Consider the following 22,911-nt stretch of genomic DNA (forward strand, 5'->3'; position numbering starts at 1 on the left):
GACATTAGTTAAACAGTCTAAAAAATTGGCTTTAAACCCCTCAAAATTGGTTGGCAGAATAAAAGAGGTAAAAGATCGCATATTAACCATGAATAATAAAGGGGGAGTGGACGATTTCGTGGTAGATGAGATAGAGGAGTTACACTCTCTTTCTTCAACTTTAAAAGTCTAGCAGAAGGAGGATCAACTCTATTATTACTATTAATGTCAATGGTACTCAAATAGAAGGGGTGACGAATGTTAGAGTGACTGTCTATAATCACTTTGCTAATCATTCTAAGTCAGATACTATTAATAGACCTAATTTGTAGGATTTTTCTTTCAATACTCTCGTGTTATGAAAAGAGGTGAGCTGACCAGGCTGTTTAGTGAGGAGGTTAAACAAGCCGTGTGGATTGTGATAGCTTCAAAAGTCCTGGTCGGGGTGGAATTAACTTTGGTTTCATCAAGGATTTTTTGGGATATGCGCTTTATATTGGAGTTTCATCGAAATGAAAAGTTGGTAAAAGGGTTGAGTTGTACGTTTATAGCTCCAATTTTAAAGATTGACGAATATCCTCAAGGCTTGTCGGAGTTTAGAGCAATTTCTCTTGTTGGATGTGTGTACAAAATGTTGTCAAAGGTTTTAGCAAATAGACTTCCCAAGGTTATCGACAATGTCATATCTGATTTTCAGTCGGTCTTTATCAAAGAGAGGCTGATTTTTGATGAGATTCTTATTGCTAACGAAGTGGTGGATGAAGCGTAAGTTCAAAAAGGAATTATTAATGTTCAAATTGATTGGAATTGTTTGGATGTTGTTATGTGGAAGATGAACTGTCGTGTATTTTGGCTCAAATGGATTATGGAATTTGTGAGCATGGAAGCAACATCGGTTCTTGTGAATGGTAGCCAAACTGATGAATTTAATTTGAAAAGAGGTTTGCACCAAGATGATCCTCTGAAGGATTGGATATTATGTTAAATGCAACCGTTGAGGCTGACAAGTTTTCTGGTTATAAAATCTGCAAGGGAAATGCAGTTTGTATCTCTCACTTAGAGTTTGTTATTGACACTTTGATTTTGTGAGAGAAAAGTTGGGCTAATACCAGAGATTTGTAAGTCAATCTCATTTTATTTGAGGTAGTCTCTAGCCTAAAGGTGAATTTTAACAAAAGCAAGTTGGGTGTGAATGTGTCTGGTTCTTGGCCGACTGAGTCATCTGTTGTTTTGAACTGTAAACTGGTTGTATTGCTTTGTTGTCTCTTGGTCTTACAATAGGTGGTTAATTCCGTTAACGAACGAGACCTCATCATGCTAAATAGCTATTTGGAGGTAACCCTCCACGGCTAGCTTCTTAGAGGGTGATCATTGTTGGTTAAACTTTTGGCATCTGTTGGTAGAACATATTAAAAGAAGTTATCTAGGTGGAAAAGTAAAAATTTGTCTTCGGGTTGGTAGAACACATTGTCCTTCTTCAAAGCTCTCTCATGCATCATCTCCTCTATCAAATATGTTTTAAAATATGTTTTTCTTTTCAAAGGATGTTAGGAAAACTTATTGTATTAAATGAGACATTATTTGTTTGGACAACGAGAACAAGGGATTAAGGTTAAGATGATTAGAGAGTTTAATTTGGCTTTGTTGGGTAAGTGATGTTTGATGGTGCATGTGGAGCAGATGGTCCTTTATTTAAGATTTTAGTAGCTTCATATGGGGATGATGGTGGGTGAAGGAGGGAGAGAGAACGAAGTCAAGTTGGTGGAAAGAAATAGTGAATATCAGTAGACTTAACGGGATGTGGGTAGGTAGGTTCTTGATGATGAGGGCAAAAACGTTCTTTTGGTTAGACCAGTGGTTAGAGGTCCTTTACGAGATAATTTCAGACGTCTTTTTGAGTTGTCACAGAATTTTTTGGTGTATGTGGAGGACATGTGTTCTTTAGGGTGTCTATCTTATGTTGTTTGTTGTGGAGCCAACCGATCGTTATGACATCTCAGATGTTGTCTGCAATAAATAAGCCCCTTTGAAGGTTTTTTGGTTTGCCTAGCGTTTATACACAATTGTATATCGACAAAGGGCAATTTGCTCTTATGTTGAATTCTACAACCTAACTCAAATATTTTTTCCTGTGGTTGCGGGATGGAGGAAAGTGTCAATCACTTATTTTTGGGTTGTGATTTTGATGGTAGCATTTGATTTCTCATTCTAGATTGGTTAAGTATTCACTAAGTAGGTGCGATGACTCTATCTGATCACCTTGCTTAATTTGAAAGTTTAGGAGGCGATTCTAGAAAATGTCAACCTTCTCTTCATTTGATTTGGTTGTCTTGTGTTTGGGTTTCTTCATTTGATTTGGCTGTCTTGTGTTTGGGTTATTTGAAAAGAAAATAACTGTTGCATTTTTCAGCAAAATGAGTAGTCTCTAGTTCAGTTATTTGATGAACTGAAGCTTCTTTCTTTTTGGTGGTTGAATGCTAAAAAAAATATTATCTTTTGATTTTCATCTCTGTTGGATTAGTCCACTTCAGTCCATGTTGTGGAGCCGACTGATCGTTATGACATATCAGATGTTGTCTGGAATAAATCTTCCCCTTTGAAGGCTTTTTTTTGTTTGCCTGTAGGTTATACACAATTGTATATCGACGAAGGACAATTTACTCTGATGTGGAATTCTACGGTCTAACACTAATATTTGTTCCAGTGGTTACGGGATGGAAGAAAGTGTCAATCATTTTTTTTTTTTGTTTTTGAAGAAGCTAAATTAGCTCACCCAAATTGATAGCAGAGAGATTCGAACCTAAGACCTCGAGGAGGAGCACACTCCCAGGTCCCAAGCCAATACCACCAGGCCAACCCAAGTGGGTTGAAAGTGTCAATCACTTAATTTTTGGTTGTGGTATTAATGGTAGCATTTGATTTCTCATTCTGCAGTGGTTAAGTATTCACTCAGCAGGTTCGACGACTCTTTCTCACCACCTTACTCAATTTGAAAACTTAGGCTAGTCCGGAAAGTGCCGACCTTCTCTTTGTTTGATTTGAATGTCTTGTGTTTGGTTTTCTTCATTTGATTTGGTTGTCTTGTGTTTGGCTTTATTGAAAAGAAAATAATTGTCGCAATTTTTTAGCAAAATTAATCGTCTCTGAATCAGTTATGTGATAACATGAAGTTTGTTTTTTTTTTTTTTTTGTGGTTGAAAGATAAAAAAAATATAGCTTTTGATTTTTTTTTTTATTTTATCTTTGGTGTATTAGTCCTCTTTAGTGCATGTTTTGGAGCTGACCGATCATTATGATATCTCGGATGTTGTCTGGAATAAATATATGCCCTTTTGAAGGTTTTTTTATTTACCTGACGATTATACACAATTTTATATCGATGAAGGACAATCTGCTCTGATGTGGAATTCTACAGTCTAACTCTAATATTTGTTCCAGTGGTTGCGGGATGAAGGAAAGTGTCAATCACTTATTTTTGGGTTGTGATTTTAATGTTAGCAATTGATTTCTCATTATGTATTACTAAGGAGGTACGATGACTCTTTCTTATCACCTTACTCAATTTGAAAGCTTAGAAGGAGAGTCTAAAAAAATGTTGACCTTCTTTTCATGTGATTTGGCTGTCTTGTGTTTGGGTTATTTGAAAAGAAAAATTTGTCGCATTTTTCAGCAAAATGAGTTGTCTCTCAAATAGTTATTTGATGAAATGAAGCTTCTATCTTTTTCGTGGTTGAAAGCTAAAAACCAAAAAAATTTAGCTTCTGATTTTTTTTTTATCTTTGGTGGATTAGTCCTCTTCAGTGCCTGTTGCGGAGCCGACTGATCGTTATGACATCTCGGATGTTGTCTAGAATAAATATGCCCCTTCGAAGAGTTTTTTTGCTTGCCTGGCGGGTATACACAATCATATATCGACGAAGGACAATCTGCTATGATGTTGAATTCTACAGTCTAACTCTAATATTTGTTCCAGTGGTTTCAGGATGGAGGGAAGTGTCAATCACTGATTTTTGGGTTGTGATTTGGATGGTAATTTGATTTCTTATTTTGCATTGGTTAAGTATTCATCAAGCATGTTCGATGACTCTTTCTGATCACCTTACTCAATTTGAAAGCTTAGGAGGTTAGTCTAGAAAATGTCGACCTTCTCTTCATTTGATTTCGTTGTCTTGTGTTTGTGTTTCTTCATTTGATTTGGATGTCTTGTGCTTGAGTTATTTGAAAAGAAAATAGTTGTCGCATTTTTCAGCAAAATGAGTCGTCTCTGAATCAATTATTTGATAAAATGAAGTTTTTATCTTTTTGGTGGTTGAAAGCTAAAAAATTAATTAAATTAGCTTTTGATTTTTAATCTTTGGTGGATTAGTCCTCTTCAATGCATGTTGTGGAGCCGACTGATCGTTATGACATCTCGGGCGATTATTCACAATCGTATATCGACGAAGGACAATCTTACCTGATATGGAATTCTACCGTCTAACTCTAATGTTTGTTCCAGTTCTTGCGGGGTGGAGAAAAATGTTAATCACTTATTTTTGGGTTGTGATTTTGATGGCAGCGTTTGATTTATCATTTTGCATTGGTTTAAGTATTCACTAAGCAGGTCTGATGACTCTTTTTTATCACCTTACTCAATTTGAAAGCTTATGAGGAGAGTCTAGAAAATGTCGACCTTCTCTACATTTGATTTGACTGTCTTGTGTTTGGGTTATTTGAAAAGAAAATAATTTTTGCATTCTCCAGCAAAATGAAGCTTCTATTTTTTTTGGTGGTTGCAAGCTAAAAACAAAACAAAAAAAAAGCTTTTGATTTTCATCTCTGGTGGATCTGTTCTCTTTAGTGCTTCAGTCATCTTATCTAACTAGTGACTTTGTTTTGTTTCCTGGCTATTGTTTTTGTTGCTTTTGTTTTGTTGGTTGTCGCTTTGTTTGTCTCTTTGTAATGACTTTTGTTTCTGAAAATTTCCTTTCTAACATAGAAAACTTCCTAATAACACATGGAAATGACCAAAAACACCTCAGCGATAATTAACTACCGCTGGTTTATAACTAGAAAACCGGCGGTAGTTAACTACTGCTGATTTTTTTTTGTCATTTTCATGTGTTATTAGAAAACATTGGTTGTGAAAACAGCAAGGGTCTTTATTTCCTCACCTTGCACTTCTTATGTTGATTAAGATATTTTTGTGTTTTAAAAGAACTCATTTTGGCTTCTTAAAAAAAAAAGGATGCATTTTTCAATAGAAATACATTTCAAGAGAATCATGATAACTTGTCATCTATCCTAGTGTATACACAAATATTGGAACTGGAAAGTATTTGGCCTTCCATGATAAGCGGAACAAGAAAAGGACTTTCAAGTATATCAAAGATGTAATTTGGAGAAAAAAAACTCAGCTCTTGGTCAGGAAAGACTCTATAAAAGGTAAGAAGATAAGTTCTTATCAAATGAGCCATACAATCTAGTTCTAACTATGCAATGACCATCTTTCTCATTCCCTCCTCTATTGGGGATGAAACTGAAAGAAAGGTGAACTCTTTTTGGCGGGGACGAAATTTGGAGACACTAAGATTTTGTTTGCGAGTTTGGAGGAGAAGGTAGGGGAGGGGAGAGTTTGAAAAACAAAAAAAAGGAATGAGTAAGTGGAAGAAATAGTGGACATTGGAAGGAGGAGTTTTGGGGGGCTTATTTTTCTTCAAAATATAAAACCCTTCTCATTTGAGGGAACTAAAAAAATTGTGTTGGAGGAGGGTTTTGGAGGATTTATATGAATTCTTCAAATTTAATATGTTGTTATAATATTCTTAAAATTATAAATATATTAATCATAAACATTAATTTATATCACTCTTTAAAAAAAATGAGATTTCTCAATTTTCCTCTAAGTTTTTGACCCCCTAATGCCCTTCATTCCCCTCCCCTCCAAACTCCCAAACAAAGCTTAAAGGAATTAAATGGTTAGTTTGGGAGAAACTTTCTATATGCAAGGTCAAGGGTGGTGGTATGTGTTTTAGAAACCTCTGTTTGAGGATTATGTCTCAACCTCCCATTTATTTCTTATATTCATTGAATAACTGATATACAAATTTATTTTTTCAAATTCATTCAATAACTGGTAAATACATTGATTATTCAATTAATCTAAGAAACAAATTTTTAGATAAGTTATTCAATGAATATACTCCCTCCGGTCACATTTATAAGCAAAAAACAACTTTTTAGGTTCATTGAATAACTAATGTATTCGATCATAATTATAGGTCAAATACATTAGTTATTCAATGTACCTAAAAAGTTGTTTTTTGCTTATATATGTGACCGGAGGGAGTAAGAAATAGGTGACATTTAGCTTGCACCACCCATTAGATTGGTCCAACTTAGACCATTTATTTTAACATTTAGATTAGATCAATCACCAAATCTTACTATGTACCATCCACACCAAATATGATCCATAAACTTTATTTATCTCATTGGACTGTTGGAGTCCTCTCTCCCTGGTCATCTTCCAACTTCCAATTAAACCATTATTTCTCTCATTATCATTAATCAAATCTGGATTTAAAATCAGACACTTGCAAAATTAAATCTAAACCAACCATCATGATCTAATAACTCAAAAACTCTTTATCATCATTATCACCAACCACAACTAAAAAAACATAAATCTAGAAAACTAAGAAATGAATTTTCATCTTCAACATGAAAAACAAATCCTTCCTTTCATCTTTCGTTGTTCTTCAACTAAGAAATGCATTTCTATTTCTATTGCCTTAAAATCCTCGTGTCACTCATATTATCTACAAATTGTTATTCTCTGGTTGTGTTTATGTGTGTGGGTTTCAAAGCAATAGAAATATGAGAGGAAGAAGAAAAGGGTTCTAGATTTCTGTTTTTTTTATAAAAAAGTTATTGGATTAAAGTCTGTTCTTACTTCTTAGAAACTCAAAAACAATGGATTAGAACAATCTCTAAAGTTTTAATGGATTTTATTTTGAAAAAATTAAGAACATTGTAAAATGGAAAATCCTTGAATTAAAAAAGTTTAAACTTGTAGATTTATAGATAAATGAAATCTAAATTTTTTTGGATTGTAGAAAAATAACAACATGAAGAAGAGTAGAAAAATAACAACATGAAGAAGAATACGTCCAATGGATTTGGTTCCGTAGCAGTTACCGTAATTGTTTTCTTAAAAAAAAAAACATTGAATAAAATTGTTAAAGAGAAAAGAGAGAATTAGAGAGAGATATTTTATGGATAGGATTTGGTGTGGATGGTGCATAGTAAGATTTGATGGGTGATTTTATCTACAGGTGAAAAAAAAAATGGTTTAAGTTGGACCAATCTTATTGGTGGTGCAAACTAAACACACCCTAAGAAATAAATGAATCTTTGCCGGAAACGAGCATTAAAGATCTCTTTTTTTTTTTTGTCAAGAAATTAAACATCTTAAATGTTCAACAATAACAGAAGATAATAATACAATTATGTTCGATAACAGTGAGCTAAGGAAAGAAAAGAACATATACCTTATCAATATGGGGAATTAGTCACTTTAGTCCCTGAATGAGAGATGATTCGTCACTTTAGTCCTTGAATGAAGAGAAATTGCAAAACAGTCCCTGCATGGTCAATTTCAGGGACTAAAGTGACTAACGGAGTCTACATTCAGGGACTAAATTGACTAACGAAGTTTGCATTCAGGGACTAAATTGACTAACAAAGTCTACATTCAGGGACTATTTTGCAATTTATCTGTATTCAGGGACTAAAATGACGAATCCCTTCCGATTCAGGGACTAAAGTGACTAATTCCCCTATCAATATTGATGTGTTCTTTCGTGGGAAAGGGCTAAGGTTCTTCTTTCAAAGAAAGTGACAAACCAATTGACCTTTTGGCCATATATGCTCTCATAGAACAAGTGTTCTCTCGTCTCGATCCTTTTCAAAATACCAAGTTATGAAGGGAAGTATCCACAAACACCAACCCTATTACCCACCTAAATTATCAAAATTATTATATTTGATGCATGACTATATTAATTAGTTATTGGAAGTAACTCAAAATATGTTACCATACCTGTTGATTTAGTCTGTGTGTGTTTTTTTTTTTTTTGTTAACAAAGTTGATTTAGTTTGTATTTAATAGGACATTATCTCTATGCTTAAGAGTTTTTTTTTTAGCAACTCTATGATTGGAGTTATTAAAAGAATTCTATCAACAAAAAAAAAAAATGATTTATGAACCATGGACTCAAATTAGTAGATATTTATTGTTAAGTGATATTTTGGGGATTGCTGAGTTCATTTGATTGCTTTGTAGTTTTCTTTTGTTTTCGTGTTTCAGCCCTCATTATTATAAAAAAATAGTTAATAGAAGAAAATTTGCTAAATCACATAATATAATGCGAGGGATGAAGTGTTCGAAGTTCACATGAATATTTTTAAAGAAAATTAACATGAACAAACAAATTAAATAATTCATAGATCACAGATAAAACAATTCATGAACAAACAAATTAAATAATTCATGAATATTTTAAGAATTGAGTGGTTAATGGAGATAAAAACCATTAAATTTCAACTAAAAACCCAAATATAAATAATTCATAGATCACAGATAAAACATACAAAAATTGCACCCGGAAAGCAAAAAATACAGCAAACAAATATTGGGAAATGAAAGAATCTGAAAAAATAAACTAAATTCAAAGATTATTCATCTAGCTCTTTCGTTTTGACTCATCATCACTAACATCTATCTCTATGCATTCATAACTTTTTTTTAAAAATAAAAATAAATAACAATAAAGGAAAAGTATGAAAACCGTAAATTTCTATCACATGGCCATTTTCAAATTTAGCTTGACAAAAGAAGCAACAAAGAAAACACATTTCTTCGTATTGGGATATATTTTCCTTCTTCATTCATTAGGAGATCAAAAAGCATTTGATTTTCTATTTTTATCATTTGCTCTTCCCAACACTAGTACAACATAACCCACCAACTCCACTGATCAGTAGTAGGGTACATTTTGTTGTGTTTCATTTTTCAAGTTTTAATATCTTCCTCATCTAACAAAGGTTTTAACCTAGTTTTTGAGTATAAATATACCCACAAAAGAGGGAGGGGATAGCTGTGAACAATGTTAGATTAGAAAAGGGAAGTAGCAAAACACACACCACCTTCATTTTTCTCTCTTCACTTCATACATATTTAACACATGAGTTACTTGTAGTCAGTAATCCATAACTCCCACACCCCATTACTATACCTCACTTTTTGCTTGAACCATGAGCACCACCCATAGTTTCATCCCTTTCATCTATACTCCAAATAACATCATTTTCATCGAACTAATAAACAACCATATACACACTCAACGCTATGTCTCACAAGGGTAGTCATGTAATGTACTCCCTCCCTCTTTCCCCTCACATTCTCTTCATCCTTCTCACATCTTCATCCCTCCCTCATTTTTTTTCTTTATTTCTTTCTCCCTTTCTCCATTTTCTTTAACCTCAACTTTTTTGTCCGTGTGGTCACAATTCCCAATCACAACTACAAATTTAAATAATTTAATATAAAATTTAAATAATTTATATTTAGTCTATATTTTATTTTTGGCTTATACATTTAATTCCTGCAAATATAACTCGTTTGACTTTTGATCTTTGCAATTTTTTTTTTAATTAGGTCCTTGCAATTTTTTTCTCTTTTAAAAAAATCTCTGGACCCACTTAAAGTGTGAAGTGTCAGTTTGGTGCTGCCGTATCAGTTACCGACTGTGCAACTTTGAGCACGTGGCGTTGACATGGTTTTTCAATTAATTAAAAAAATAAAAACAATTTAAAAATTATAAAATTTGTTTTTAAAAATAAAAAAATCTGAAAATAGAATTTCAAAAATTATATAATTTTATAAAATCTGCATATAAATTCTTGAAAATTAAAATTAAAATATGAAAAAATATTTTTGAAAATTATATAATCTGAAAAACGTTGATTTTATTTTATTTTTTGAAATCATAATTTCAGATTTTCTTTAAAAAAAATTAATTTAAATTTTTGAAAAAAATTCACATTTTATTTTCAATTTTTTTTTCCAGATTTTGTTTTTCAAAAAAATAAATTTAAATTTCTAACAAAAAATTCAGATTTCAAAAAACAATTATCATAAATTTTAAAATATTTTTTCTGATTTTTTAAATTTTAATTTCTAAGTTTATTTTCAGTTCTTTGATTTTTTAAATATAGTTTCAGAGTTTTTATTTATAATTTAATTTCAAAAAACAATTATCAAAAATTTTAATTATTTTTAAAATTTAATATTACGTGGACAGCCACGTAGCATCACGTGGCAAAAGTCGCACAGTCAGCAACTGTCACATAGGCAAACTATGTTACTTCAACGCTTTGGTGGGTCCATGAACTATTTTAAAAGACAGAAAATCTTACAATGACTTTTTTTTTTGTTGCAAGGACCAAAAGCAAATAACGCCCTATTTGCAGGGACTAGTTGCATATTTAAGTCTTTACTTTTCCAGTCTTCTCTCCTTTTTTTTTAAAAAAAAATTAGTTTTTCTTTTCAATCACATAATTTTGATTTTAAAACATTTCAATTTATCTCTTATTTCATTTGCTAACGAATTTAGTCTATTTATTTTTAAAGGAGCATTCATGGTACCTTGATTAATTAAAGAGTTTCAGAACTTTTTTATGTTGATAATTCTGTTTAACATATTTTTTGTATCATTGAGATTGAAATAAAAAAGAAATGAATTTTTTTAATGGTGTCGTAAAATTATCATTAATGTAAAAATAAATTAAAATGTAGTACATAAGTATTTTTTAGGAGATATGATTGTAATTCAAACTCATCTCTTAAATGACAAGAGTTAATTTATTTTGGTTTTTACTTTCAAAAGAGAAAAATATATATCATAACATAAGAGAAAGTATATCGTAATTTAAACATTTCGAAAGCATAATTTACTCTCTTCACCAAAAAAAAAAAAAAAAGCATAATTTACTCTAAAAATATTCTAACATATTTAAAAGGCTTAAATGTAGTTTTACCCCTTTTATTTCGATTGAATCTGAATTTTGCCCTCTAGTTTAAAAATATGAATTTTACCTCCTCTATTTTGATTGAATTTGAATTTTGCCACCTCCTATTTTAAAAATCGAAATTCCAAGTTTAAAATAAGAAGGGGCAAAATTCATATTCAATCAAAATAGAAGTGATAAAATACCGAGATTTAAACTTCAAAAGCAAAATGCAGATTCAATTAAAATAAGGGGTAAAAGTAAATTTAAACCAATTTAAAATAAGCACAAGTACCTTCCCTATTGTATCTTCTTTCACCTCCCAAGAAATACTACTAATCACAACTTTGTAGGACCCACCCAAAATACCCTTCTCCTTAGTCAAGTTCTCTCTCATTAAAGAATCTTTGCTTCTCCGACATAAAAAGCAAGTGGCTTTTTACCAAAAACACAAAATAAAATCACATACCACAAACTTCATATCATGTGGTAGAGACAGACGCAAAATAAACACATTCGCTCCCATCCCTCCCATCCAATACTCACATCACATGTTATGATCCACAAAACCAAAACACAAAATTTCTAAATCTTTTTTCCACACACACCAAATCTCAAGAACAAAAAACTCAACAATTTTTATATATAATATAAATATAAATTTTCAAAACAGTCCAAATATCCCTCCTCTTTAACCCTCTTTCCCTATAACCTTTTGTCTTCACACTTTTTTCTCTGTAACCTTCTCCAATGTTAACTCTTTTCATACTTACCCTTCAATGCTACATAGCTTCTTCAGCTATACTATACAGTTTGAAACACCACCACAACAATCTCCACCATCAAAGACCAATGATTCATGCCAACCAAACAACATGTGCATTGTTTGTAGGAACATGGGTTCCTGATGACACTTACCCTTTTTACCAATCTTCAAACTGTCCCATGATAGATCCACAGTTCAACTGTAAAATGTTTGGTCGTCCTGATTCTGATTACCTTAGATATAGATGGAGACCACTTAACTGTGAGCTTCCAAGGTAACAAAGATTCATAAAGTTTGTATTTTTTGTTATGTGTTTTTGTGTTGTGGTGTTTTTTTTTTTGAATGGTTTTGTAGCTTCTTGTTGTTAGGTTCAATGGAGTTCAGTTTCTGATGGGAATGAAGGGAAAAAGTATAATGTTTGTTGGTGATTCTTTAGGGAGGAATCAATGGGAATCATTGATTTGTATGATATATAATGAAGTTCCTCAGACACAAACACAACTTGTTAGAGGAGTGCCTCTCTCAACCTTCGGATTCTTGGTGAGTTTTTTTTTACATTTTCTAGATGCATCTCAAAATTAGATTTAATTCATGTGATATGACATAAACAAATGTTTATAAGTGGTGGCAGTGATTATCTTATAAGTCGGTTTTGTGGGCTTGTGTTAGGACCATCTACATATATTTAGATGATATCATAGTTTTTTTAAGATTGGTAGGACCACCTGCTATCATAATAACAATGACCTACGAGATATTTTCTCAAAAAGTTTCAATTTTTATAATTGGGATTTTAGGGCAAAAAAACAATTTTTGTTCACAAGAAAAGGTAAAGTTGTTTAACCCTCTGTTGATTTCCTTTAAAATCAGGGGGAGTTAGGTTATTAATATTTTTTAATTAAATGGGCTAGTATCTAGTGGAAAAAAGGTGTCTTTGATGGGGACACAAAAGTATAGTACTATTAAGCCATTTATATATGTCTTTGGCTAGTTGATGCAAACTGGAAGCAAATCAGTGTTCATGTTGATGTATGCATAAAAAGTCACATTTTACAGCTGCCACAAAAGCTTTTCTTGACTGAGTTTTGATATGGTATGTGCAGGACTATGGTGTGACCCTTTCATTTTATAAAGCTCCTTTTTTGGTAGATGTTGATGTGGTCCAAGGGAAGAGAGTTTTGAAACTGGAGGAGATAGATGTAAATGGGGATGCTTGGAAGAATGTTGATATCTTGTCCTTTAACTCTGGACATTGGTGGACACATGAAGGATCTCTTCAAGGGTAGGCAAATGTTTTTTCCTTAATTATCTTATATTAAAAATTTTAGAGTTAAATAGATTTTCAGTCCCTATAAGATTGCAGATCTTTTAAGTTAAGTCCTTATATTTTTTGACCATTTTAATCCCTACCTAGTAAGCACGAATATTTTTCAGATCAGATGTGTCCCGGTGTCGGATACGCGTCAGTGTCCTATCATATCGGATTAGAGTAATTTGATTGTTGGGGGTTATTTTTAAGTGCAGGTGGGATTATATGGAATTAGGAGGAAAATTCTACCAAGATATGGATCGTTTAGCAGCAATGGAAAGGGGTCTAAAAACATGGGCTAATTGGGTGGACAGCAAGGTTGATAAAAGCAGAACCAAGGTGTTCTTCCTAGGAATTTCTCCATCACATATCAAGTAGGGACTCTGACTCTCTCTCTCTCTACTGTCTTGACCTTATTTCTCTCTCATACATTATTGTACTATAAACATTATTGCTATGGAAGATGTCTAAGGCTTTTTGACTGTGTTTGTTCAATTGGAAAAGCATCCTAAGCCTAGAAATTTATTTGGTTTATAAATTATTTAATTTGCTATGATTTACGTTTAAGGGCTTGAGGCCCATTCTCTTGATTCATTGCAATTTGAGTCTCAAGGCTTAGAACGTTTCTCTTTAGGCCCATTAATATTTCTAAGTCTCCTTGAATACACATCCGATAGTTATATACCGGATAGACGTTTTAAAAAAAAAAAATTGTACATCCGGTAAATAATTATCGGGAGTATGTATTTAGGGGGACTTAGAGATATATTTGGGGCGTAAAGAGAAACGCCGCAAGGCTTAAATTCATGGGCTTGTTGTGTTAGTCCTATCTCTATCACACAAATCACAAGCCCTATCTCTATCACTAACATTTGTATGGGCTGGTAATAAATGTATTATATGAGTAGCATAACACAATAGCATATCATAATGCTCACCAATTTCTATTGCCTGTCCACAATTTGATATTCTGACTCAATTTGGAGAACTATGCTCTCCATGTGCAGGATCATATAATACCAAAAATAAATAAATATGTCGGTGAAATAAAATGCATTATATATACACACACATATATACACTTTATTTTTACCATGAACTACTTACTAGTACTACATTACATTTGTAAGTGGAGGTCTCGAGCCACCCATTTCATAAAACATATATTTAAATGTCACATGGAGGAAGACCAAAAAATGTTTATTATAATGTGACTAAGCAGTATTAGCACATTGGGAGTGTCTTGGTCTGCAGCCCAATACTGCTGAATTTTTTTTTTGTAGTTTTGTGGTTTCATCATCACAACTTTTCTACCATTGTGACTAGCATTGTCCATTGAAATTAAAATATAGATGTGAAACCACATAAAAAAGTGACATTGTTGTGTTCCAAAGTTTAAAACATGTTATGATACTCCAGCTGTATGTTTGGATTGATAGTGAGTTTGACGTCGTACTTGTCCCACCATAATTTCAACAAAAAACTACACTTTACAGCTTCAACAAAAGCACAGCACCACCGTGATTTCTTCAAACTCATCACCAATCCGAACATATACTAAATATATTTCTGAAGAAAAACATCTGTGAAGAGAGTTCAAACTCTTAAATAGATCTCAAACTCGGTTACTTTGTGAGATTAACCTAGTATATGTCTATATTTATTTAGAAGCTATGCTAAAACTCAATGTCATTATATGCAGCCCAAATGAATGGACTTCTGGAGTAACAGCAGCAACATCAAAGAATTGCTACGGAGAAACTGGACCAATCAGTAGCACTGGCACAGCATACCCTGGTGTATTTCCAGAACAAATGAAGGTCATAGACATGGTGATTAGAGAAATGAACTACCCTGTTTATCTTCTAGACATTACAATGTTATCAGCATTTAGAAAAGATGCACACCCTTCAGTTTATAGTGGTGATTTGAGTCCTCAACAAAGAGCTAACCCTATTTACTCAGATTGCAGTCATTGGTGTCTTCCTGGTTTACCTGATACTTGGAATGAATTGTTCTATACTACATTGTTCTACTAAATTTTGTGTTTTAGTACTAGCTAATTAATTAGTTAACACAATTATTTATCATTAATTTTGTTGTTGCTCCTTTTATAAGTAGGCAATGCATTTATGCACTAGCTAATTATTTAACATTTAACACAATTATTCATATGTTAAGATCTATGATAATGAATTGATGTAAAGACATATTTCCGAAGTGCGTTACAAAAATTAGGATTACTACTCCCGTTTTGGAGATTAACCATCATCTTCAATTAACTTTTCATGTTAAATACACTCTAAATACTAAGATTGATGAATTATATTATAATATTTTGAAGAAAAAAAAAAAGAGCAAATCTACCAATGTGTCATTAAGAGAAAGATAATGAATTATGCTACCACTTAGCAGAGTCCTGTGTTTTTAATAAACAGTTGCTACCCCTTCGTATGTGCCGCTTTCCTAATCAAAAGATAGGAGAGCACCCCTTCTCCCGAAGTTACGGGGTCATTTTGCTGAGTTCCTTTGACATGGTTCTCTCAAGCGCCCTAGTATACTCTACTTGTTCACCTGTGTCGGTTTGGGGTACAGTCGGTTCACCAGGAGGATCACCCTCCCAATTCGAAGTTCCCTTTTCAACAACAAATATACCAATGAATGAATGATTAATGACCACAAATCTAGAAGGGTCCATGGTAGTTTTTCAAAACCCTCTATGTGCTCACATTTGCCATAAGCATACTTCTGGTAAATCCCCGCGTTTTTGGAGGGTGGATTGAGAAATTATGAGAGCAGCTCTATTCACCCAAGTTTTTAAGAATACGATACAAGATTTCAAAAATGTATTTCGTAAAGAAAGAAAAAAAAAACGTTAGAAAACACTAAACAGATTTTTTTGGATGTGTACTTCATAAGTGACTTTGAGAGGTCAGAGGTGTAAAAAGTTCCTCTCAGAACTATAGTTATGAGTGCTCCGTATTAAATGAGTTTTATTAGTCTCACTATCTATTGTTATGAAGGTATATGCCAGAAAGTTTTATGGAGAAAAACTTTCTCAACCTCAAATATGATTTTGAATGTACAAACAAAAGAAACATATATTTTGTGATATCTGAAAGTACACTTCTGAATAGATTATAGGGTACTCTCTGAAATGTGTAGTTTTATTAGAAATAGGAGGGTGAATTTTTTTCCCCCCTTTTAATGAGTGTGACATCCTTTTAGAGCATTGTTTTTTTCCTTGACAGAACCTTTTAGAGCATTGCTGCTGATAAGATTAATTTTGAGAGTATAATATTTATGTCTATGATCATTTTCTTTTTGTTTGCTATGGCATGTAGAATATGCTTGATGCTTCATCTAGCTAAAAATATATTGGTCATAAGCAGTATTCAAATAGCGGACCTTGCATTCAAATTTAACATAATACACAACATTTCTTAAACAAAACCAAATTACAATATGATAGTGTTCAAATCACCACATCAATTTAAAAGAAAGACTAGATGTGGATGACACAGCACTTAAATACAGCTAAATAGAAAGCCTTATACATAACATAGCATTTTGCCTTGATAAAATACACAACAGGCAAATTTTTCCTCTATGCAATTATTGACTATATGTAGTATAATAATATTCTGGCTTTATTAGGCAAGTAGTCCTTGCCATGTCTCATATTAGCTTTGAATGGCAACTCCAAGATTAGAAATTTCCATCTTTGGTATAATCTTCTCTGGCTCTACAGTTTTGGCAACTGAGTTGACTTGGTTTTCATAAGCTGAATTATGAACTCCAAATGCTGCTCTTCCAGATGGATCAAGGTTGCTTGACCAAGAAGCATCCCACTCAATAGCTTTCTCTGTGCTACATGCAACACTAGCTCCTCCAGGAACCGTTAGTCTTGCCGAGTTCTACAAATCGAAACACAGAGATTTGATTAGGCCTTTATTAAGGTTATGTTGGGATAAACAACTTAATTAAGCGCTTATCATATAAGTTCTTCTGTATAAGCTATTTTTATAACAATGTCGCTTGGTGACAAATCAAGATTTGATTGATTAAGTTACCTGAGGGAAAGACCTCTCAAAGATCATTCTATAGTAATATGCTTCTTTGGTAAGTGGAGTGTTGAAAGGAAAGATGTGAGAAGCATTGAGCATCATTCTATCAGTGACCTATACGAAAAAATTCAAGAACGAATTATTAGCGACATGACTTACAACAAAAGTAAAATGAAATTGGAAAGAAAATGTTGGATTTATGTTTACATGTTTTGCAGCATGGTCCTTAATACCATCAATCCAACCATAGCCAACTCCATCACTGAACTGTTCCTTCTGCCTATATAAAATGTGCTGCATGAAATTAAATTTATAAGATATTAGTTTGACAAGCTCTTTGCAAATTATCGACATAAATTGTAGCAAATGGAAAAGTAGAGTAGAGTACCTTAGGCAGATAAGGATTTTCTTCATCGTCAAAAGCCTTCCTTAGTATCCATTTCTCGATTCTTCCTTCTTCATGTTTTATCTGAAAAAATTGAATAAAAACATTTAATAAAATGTTACATCTTTAGGTAATGTTTCATAGCAACATTTTTTGTATTCATGTATCATTACCATTTTGTACTCGGGATCAATGTCCATTGCAACTTTTATGAAATCCTTGTCCAAAAATGGTACTCTAGCTTCTAGACCCCATGCATATGTTGATTTATTTGCTCTCAAACAGTCATACCTATGAAGAGCTTTGATCTGCATTCAAGAAAAAAGAAAATTATCTAATCGTATCAAAAAAATTTACTTCGACAACTTCATTTTTTCCCTTCAAACATGAGCGATGTGATGTAGGTCTATTACCTTGCGGCATGTTTCTTGGTGAAACTCTTCTTTGTTTGGTGCCTTATGGAAATACAAATACCCTCCAAAAATCTCATCAGATCCTTCTCCAGAAATCACCCATTTGACTCCTGATGATTTGATCTTTCGAGACATCAGAAACATAGGTGTTGCTGCCCTGATTGTGGTTACATCATATGTTTCTGTATGATAAATGACATCCTCAATTGCATCTATGCCATCCTACATACACCACAAAAATAAAATAAAATTAAATAATGAATCATAATTTTGTTTGCCCCCTATGATATTATAAAAATGTGCGACCGCAATCTAGACTGTGACTTCAAGTATTTTGATGTCAGCGTGCGATTATGATCAAAGTCGCATCAGCCCTATTTGACTGCAACTTTTCGCAATTTTGAGCAGACAAGTACTATTTGAAGTAGATTTGCGACCCAAATTCAGACTGTGACATCAATGTTTTTGATGTCTGCATGCAAATATTATCAAAGTCGCATCAGCCCTATTTGACAGCAACTTTTCGTAATTTTGAGCAGACAAGTACTATTTCAAGTTGATTTGTGACATAAATTCTGAGCGACACCAAGGTTTTTGATGTCTGCATGCGATTATCATCAAAGTCGCATCAACCCTATTAGACCGCAACTTTTTGCAATTTTGAGTAGACAAGTACTATTTCAAGTAGATTTGCGACCACAATAAAGACTGCGACATTGGTTTTTATAAAGTCTGTATGCGATTATAATGAAAGTCGCATCAGCCCTATTTGACCGCAACTTTTCGCAATTATGAGCAGAAAAGTAATATTTGAAGCAGATTATATACCTGAATAGTAAACTGAAATTCATGATGGACAGTTCCTAAAAAGTCTGCTACTTCTCTTCCAGCCTTAAGGTCAGGTGCACCCTAATCAACATACCATAAATAAAGATTAAAGCAATTAAACAACCTTAAATGAATGTTTTTTTCCATCGATTTTTTTTAATAATCCACTAAAATTGATTTTTCATTCATAATTAGAATAGATGCATACCTTAAGCCCTACACAGAATGAGTGTAATTTAGCTCCCCATTGCTTAGCAGCTTTTGTGCCGGCCAGGTATCTAGCAGTAACTGCTGCAACCAATGAAGAATCCAAACCTCCAGATAGTAAAACACCGAACGGCACATCAGTCATCAACCTTTTTATCACAGCCTGTAATCAAACATATCAATCCTATTAGCTATACTGAGTCTAACTCGACCTTACAGAACCGACTTAAAAATGTGAGAATTGTCTAAGCGCTTTATAAACTCTTGGTCAATTTGTTTTTGAGTCTTGCCTTCTCAAAGGCATTCCTCAAAACTAGAGGATCATAAGGGGTTGTTGGAATAATTGCCTCATTGAACCATGGAGGATTGTACCATCTACGAAACTCCCGGTCTTTGCTCGAGTACAAATGACCAGGTGGAAAAACTTCAAAATGTTCACATTCATCATTCAGCCCTTTTAATTCTGATGCAATCCAAACAGAACCTACAATAACAAAAACGTGCCAAACTTGTCACAAATTATTCAAATCTTTCGCTCTATAGTTACGAATTGAACAAATGAACTCGTTCTAATTACCATCTAGTCCCCAACCAATGTACAAGGAAGTGACACCTATAGCATCCCTTGCAACAATGAAACTGTTGTCACGAGTATCCAGCAGAACAAATGAAAAGATACCATCCAACATGTCCACAAAATTTTCTCCATACTCTTCATACTAACAACAAAAATTACCAAAATCAATAACATTAATGGTACAATAATTAGCAATGTTTTAAATAAAGGTCCGCGCGACCGCAATCTAGACCGCGACATACTAACCAGGTGTGCAATAACATCACAGTCACATTGTGTACGGAATTTGTGATTAGGCAATTGTTTCCTGAGGTCTTCATGATTGTAGATCTCTCCATTCACCTGAATTTTATGATAAAATTTATTTGTTACTGCCACTTTATTATACTATATAGCATATAAAAAATGTAATAAACTATAGAATATTATTACAAGGGTTAATTATTACCGTGACAATAATAGATTTGTCTTCATTGAAGAGAGGTTGATCACCAGAAGCAGGATCAACAATGGCTAACCTTTGATGAGCCAAATAGTTATCACCATGTTGGTGGAGCCCACTCCAGTCTGGACCACGGTGCTTCAATCTGTGACATCATCATATGCATAAATATTAATATATGATCAATCAAATTACTTATCAAATTAACCAAAGTTACTTATTGATTATTATTCTAATTGGACTTTTTTGGTAGTGATTCTAATTGGACTTTATGTATATGAATGGGCAATTAAAAATTCCCACGTGATTTATTAAAATAAAAATTCCACATGTAGGACAAATTAATTTTATCTCTTTTTTTTTTTTGAAGAAAATAAATTAATTTTATCTCTTGTTCGTTGATTTTGTTGGGTTAATTGCCGAACCAATTATTGCATCATAACAACATGTGGACCCCATGTCTTATTTTTGTTTATTCTCAATAAGCTAAAATTATGTAATGTGTCATACACCCTCCGGTCACTAATATAAGCAAAAATCCACTTTTTAGGTTCATTCAATTAATGATGTATGTAGTCTTTATTATAGACTACATACATCATTAATTGAATGAACCTAAAAAGTGAATTTTTGCTTATATTAGTGACCGGAGGGTGTAGTTGTGTACTCACCTTGTCAAAGTCAAGTATGTTTATCCTAAACTAACTACTAGTTACTAGTTACAAGCTACAACTGAAAGATAAGCATTGGGGCCCAATTTAAATGGATAATTATATTTTCAACTCTTACATATAATTCTCTTTAAAATATTTGATGGTTTTTATTTTTTTCAATTGCAAAATATTGGATGGACTAGTAGAAACTAGACATCACTATGACATTTAATACGAGGAAACAAATAATAAGCAGCACCATTTTGGTGATTTTTCTAGTATCTTTTAGTTGTATATCACTTATCATATTTACTTATAATAATATAAATATCATATTATATTATATCCATATATGTATTAATTAGTATTTTTAGCAACTACATGCTAAAAATAATTATACCCTCTTAAAACTAAAATATTTTGAACTTCCATTCTTTCATTCCTCGTCCTCATCACTCAATTCTTAATATAATAAAAACTTCATGTCAAATTTTAAAAAATAAGAATATTAATCCTTGATATCAAAGGACAACCACTCCCATGAGCTTGTAAACCACAAAAATACAAAAAATAAAAAATAAAAAACTCTAGGTAAATAAGTGTTTGATCATGGATGATAAAACATGCAAAACAAGAAACTTTGAATACAAATATCAAAGTTAACCTAAAGGGTATTTATATAAAAGAAATATAAGATATATATGTATGCATGAAAATGAGAAGAATAATTGCCTGCGAGAAAGCTCAAGGATGCGAACCCTCTTAGCTTGTGAGTCATCAGAGCAACCAAGTACAGCAAGTATACCACACATTGTGATGATCAAAGACAATAGTTTCTATAAGGGTTTTTGTTTGAAGAGACAAAGAAAAAAAAGGATTGGATAAAATGTGAAGAGAGGATAATAAAGAAAAGAAGAAGACACGAAAAACAAGGTGCAAAGAGTGTGGAATAACCAACACGTAGAATGGTTGAGATACGATGAGTTAAGTACACGTATTTATATGCGTAAGGTGGGTGCTAAACGGTGTCGTTTTGGCTTTGGGAATGTTGGTAACCGGGAACCGGTTGGTGGCGGTGACTCGATGTAGGGACCACTGCTACGTGGTGTGACGTGGTTTGCTATGGGATATTTTTGTCGCCTTATTAATTTTCTTCAATTTAGTTTTAAGTTTAGAAAAATTATAAAGATTGTTCTTGGGCTATTTTTTAAGGTCTATAAGTCATAAGTATATATGAAAATGGGTATACTTAATGTATTAGAAATTAAGATATTTGATATTTTCAAAAAAAAATACTCATTTATTTTGGATTATCAAAGAGTGTCTCAACCATATTTGTTAGTAAGACCCTTGTTTTTTACTAAAATTATTGTTCGTGTTTTTTTGTTCAAAATGTTATTTATTCAATCACGTAAAGTAAAATTGATATTTTTTTTTAATTTTTTTGACAAAAAAATTGATATTTATTTAGTCTTTTGTTTGATTCTAGTTTATGCTTGAGCGGTTTGCTGCTTCCTCCCAAATAATAGAAGTGTGAGAATGGTTTATCCACACTGTTTTTTGTTTGTTTGCTAGTTGATACCAATCAAGTGCTACGTCAGCTTTTATCCATTTTCACATAATAATAATAATAATAATAATAATAATAATAATAATAATAATAATAATAATAATAATAATAATAATAATAAAGATAATTTGTCAAAAACAATTGTGGGAAATGTTTAGGGTATTTATGATGATTTAAAATAGTTAAAATATGTCTGTTTGCCAGAGGTCACTTGAATGAGAATTTCTGTCATCAACCTCAAAAATATATTCTATAAGAAACTATCTTCAAAATCCCGTATTTTTAAAGGATTAGATGAGCAATCACAAAAATTATCTATTTTAGTTTATTGTTGACCAAAAAGTTTATTTATTTTCAGATAACTCAATTCCTTAGTTTTCTTTTTCATGACATTGACTCTATTTCGATGTTGTATATTTTCTATTTTCTCATTCTTAAATTCTAGTCATCACCATTTTTCTTCTTTTTGATATATCTAAGATGAGTCATTTAAGGTTAATTTTGACACGAAATCACTAAATTATTTTTCTTTATTTTTTTAGTAAAATAAGTTATTTACACATATTTTTCAGTTTTTTTTGTTTGTTTTCTGATTTCATTGTCTTAGCACGGCTCCGTTTGTTTTAATTTTTTGTCTTTGTGCGATGTGCTTATGATTTTCAT

At 32.4% G+C, this 22,911-nt stretch overlaps 2 protein-coding genes across 3 annotated transcripts; one reads left to right on the top strand and one right to left on the bottom strand.

Moving 5' to 3' along the window:
• The first annotated feature begins 11,440 nt into the window (after positions 1–11,440).
• On the top strand, positions 11,441–15,371 carry PMR5 (Pmr5/Cas1p GDSL/SGNH-like acyl-esterase family protein (DUF828)). 2 transcript variants are annotated; one of them, XM_085752858.1, is made up of 5 exons: positions 11,441–12,071; positions 12,166–12,337; positions 12,901–13,079; positions 13,322–13,480; positions 14,809–15,371. In XM_085752858.1, the coding sequence occupies exons 1-5, from the start codon at positions 11,782–11,784 to the stop codon at positions 15,143–15,145; spliced, it is 1,137 nt and encodes a 378-aa protein (XP_085608984.1). In that variant the 5' UTR covers positions 11,441–11,781; the 3' UTR covers positions 15,146–15,371. The 2 variants fall into 2 exon arrangements, with proteins under 2 accessions (XP_085608984.1, XP_085608985.1); XM_085752859.1 differs by having other exon boundaries at positions 11,482–12,071; positions 12,152–12,337.
• Positions 15,372–16,498: 1,127 nt separating this feature from the next.
• On the bottom strand, positions 16,499–21,659 carry LOC146939062 (asparagine synthetase, nodule [glutamine-hydrolyzing]). Its single transcript, XM_085752861.1, has 13 exons — positions 21,411–21,659; positions 20,032–20,170; positions 19,830–19,925; positions 19,584–19,725; positions 19,297–19,490; positions 19,008–19,169; positions 18,800–18,880; positions 17,972–18,193; positions 17,732–17,866; positions 17,562–17,642; positions 17,381–17,467; positions 17,180–17,287; positions 16,499–17,023 (listed from the first exon to the last, which is right to left on the bottom strand). Exons 1-13 carry the CDS (start codon positions 21,488–21,490, stop codon positions 16,790–16,792), a joined length of 1,761 nt encoding a protein of 586 aa, XP_085608987.1. The 5' UTR covers positions 21,491–21,659; the 3' UTR covers positions 16,499–16,789.
• Positions 21,660–22,911: the final 1,252 nt, after the last annotated feature.

The sequence above is a fragment of the Medicago sativa genome, chromosome 3, assembly GCF_051527215.1.
Source record: "Medicago sativa cultivar Bolivia chromosome 3, Bolivia_mono, whole genome shotgun sequence".
Lineage (NCBI taxonomy): Eukaryota > Viridiplantae > Streptophyta > Magnoliopsida > Fabales > Fabaceae > Medicago > Medicago sativa.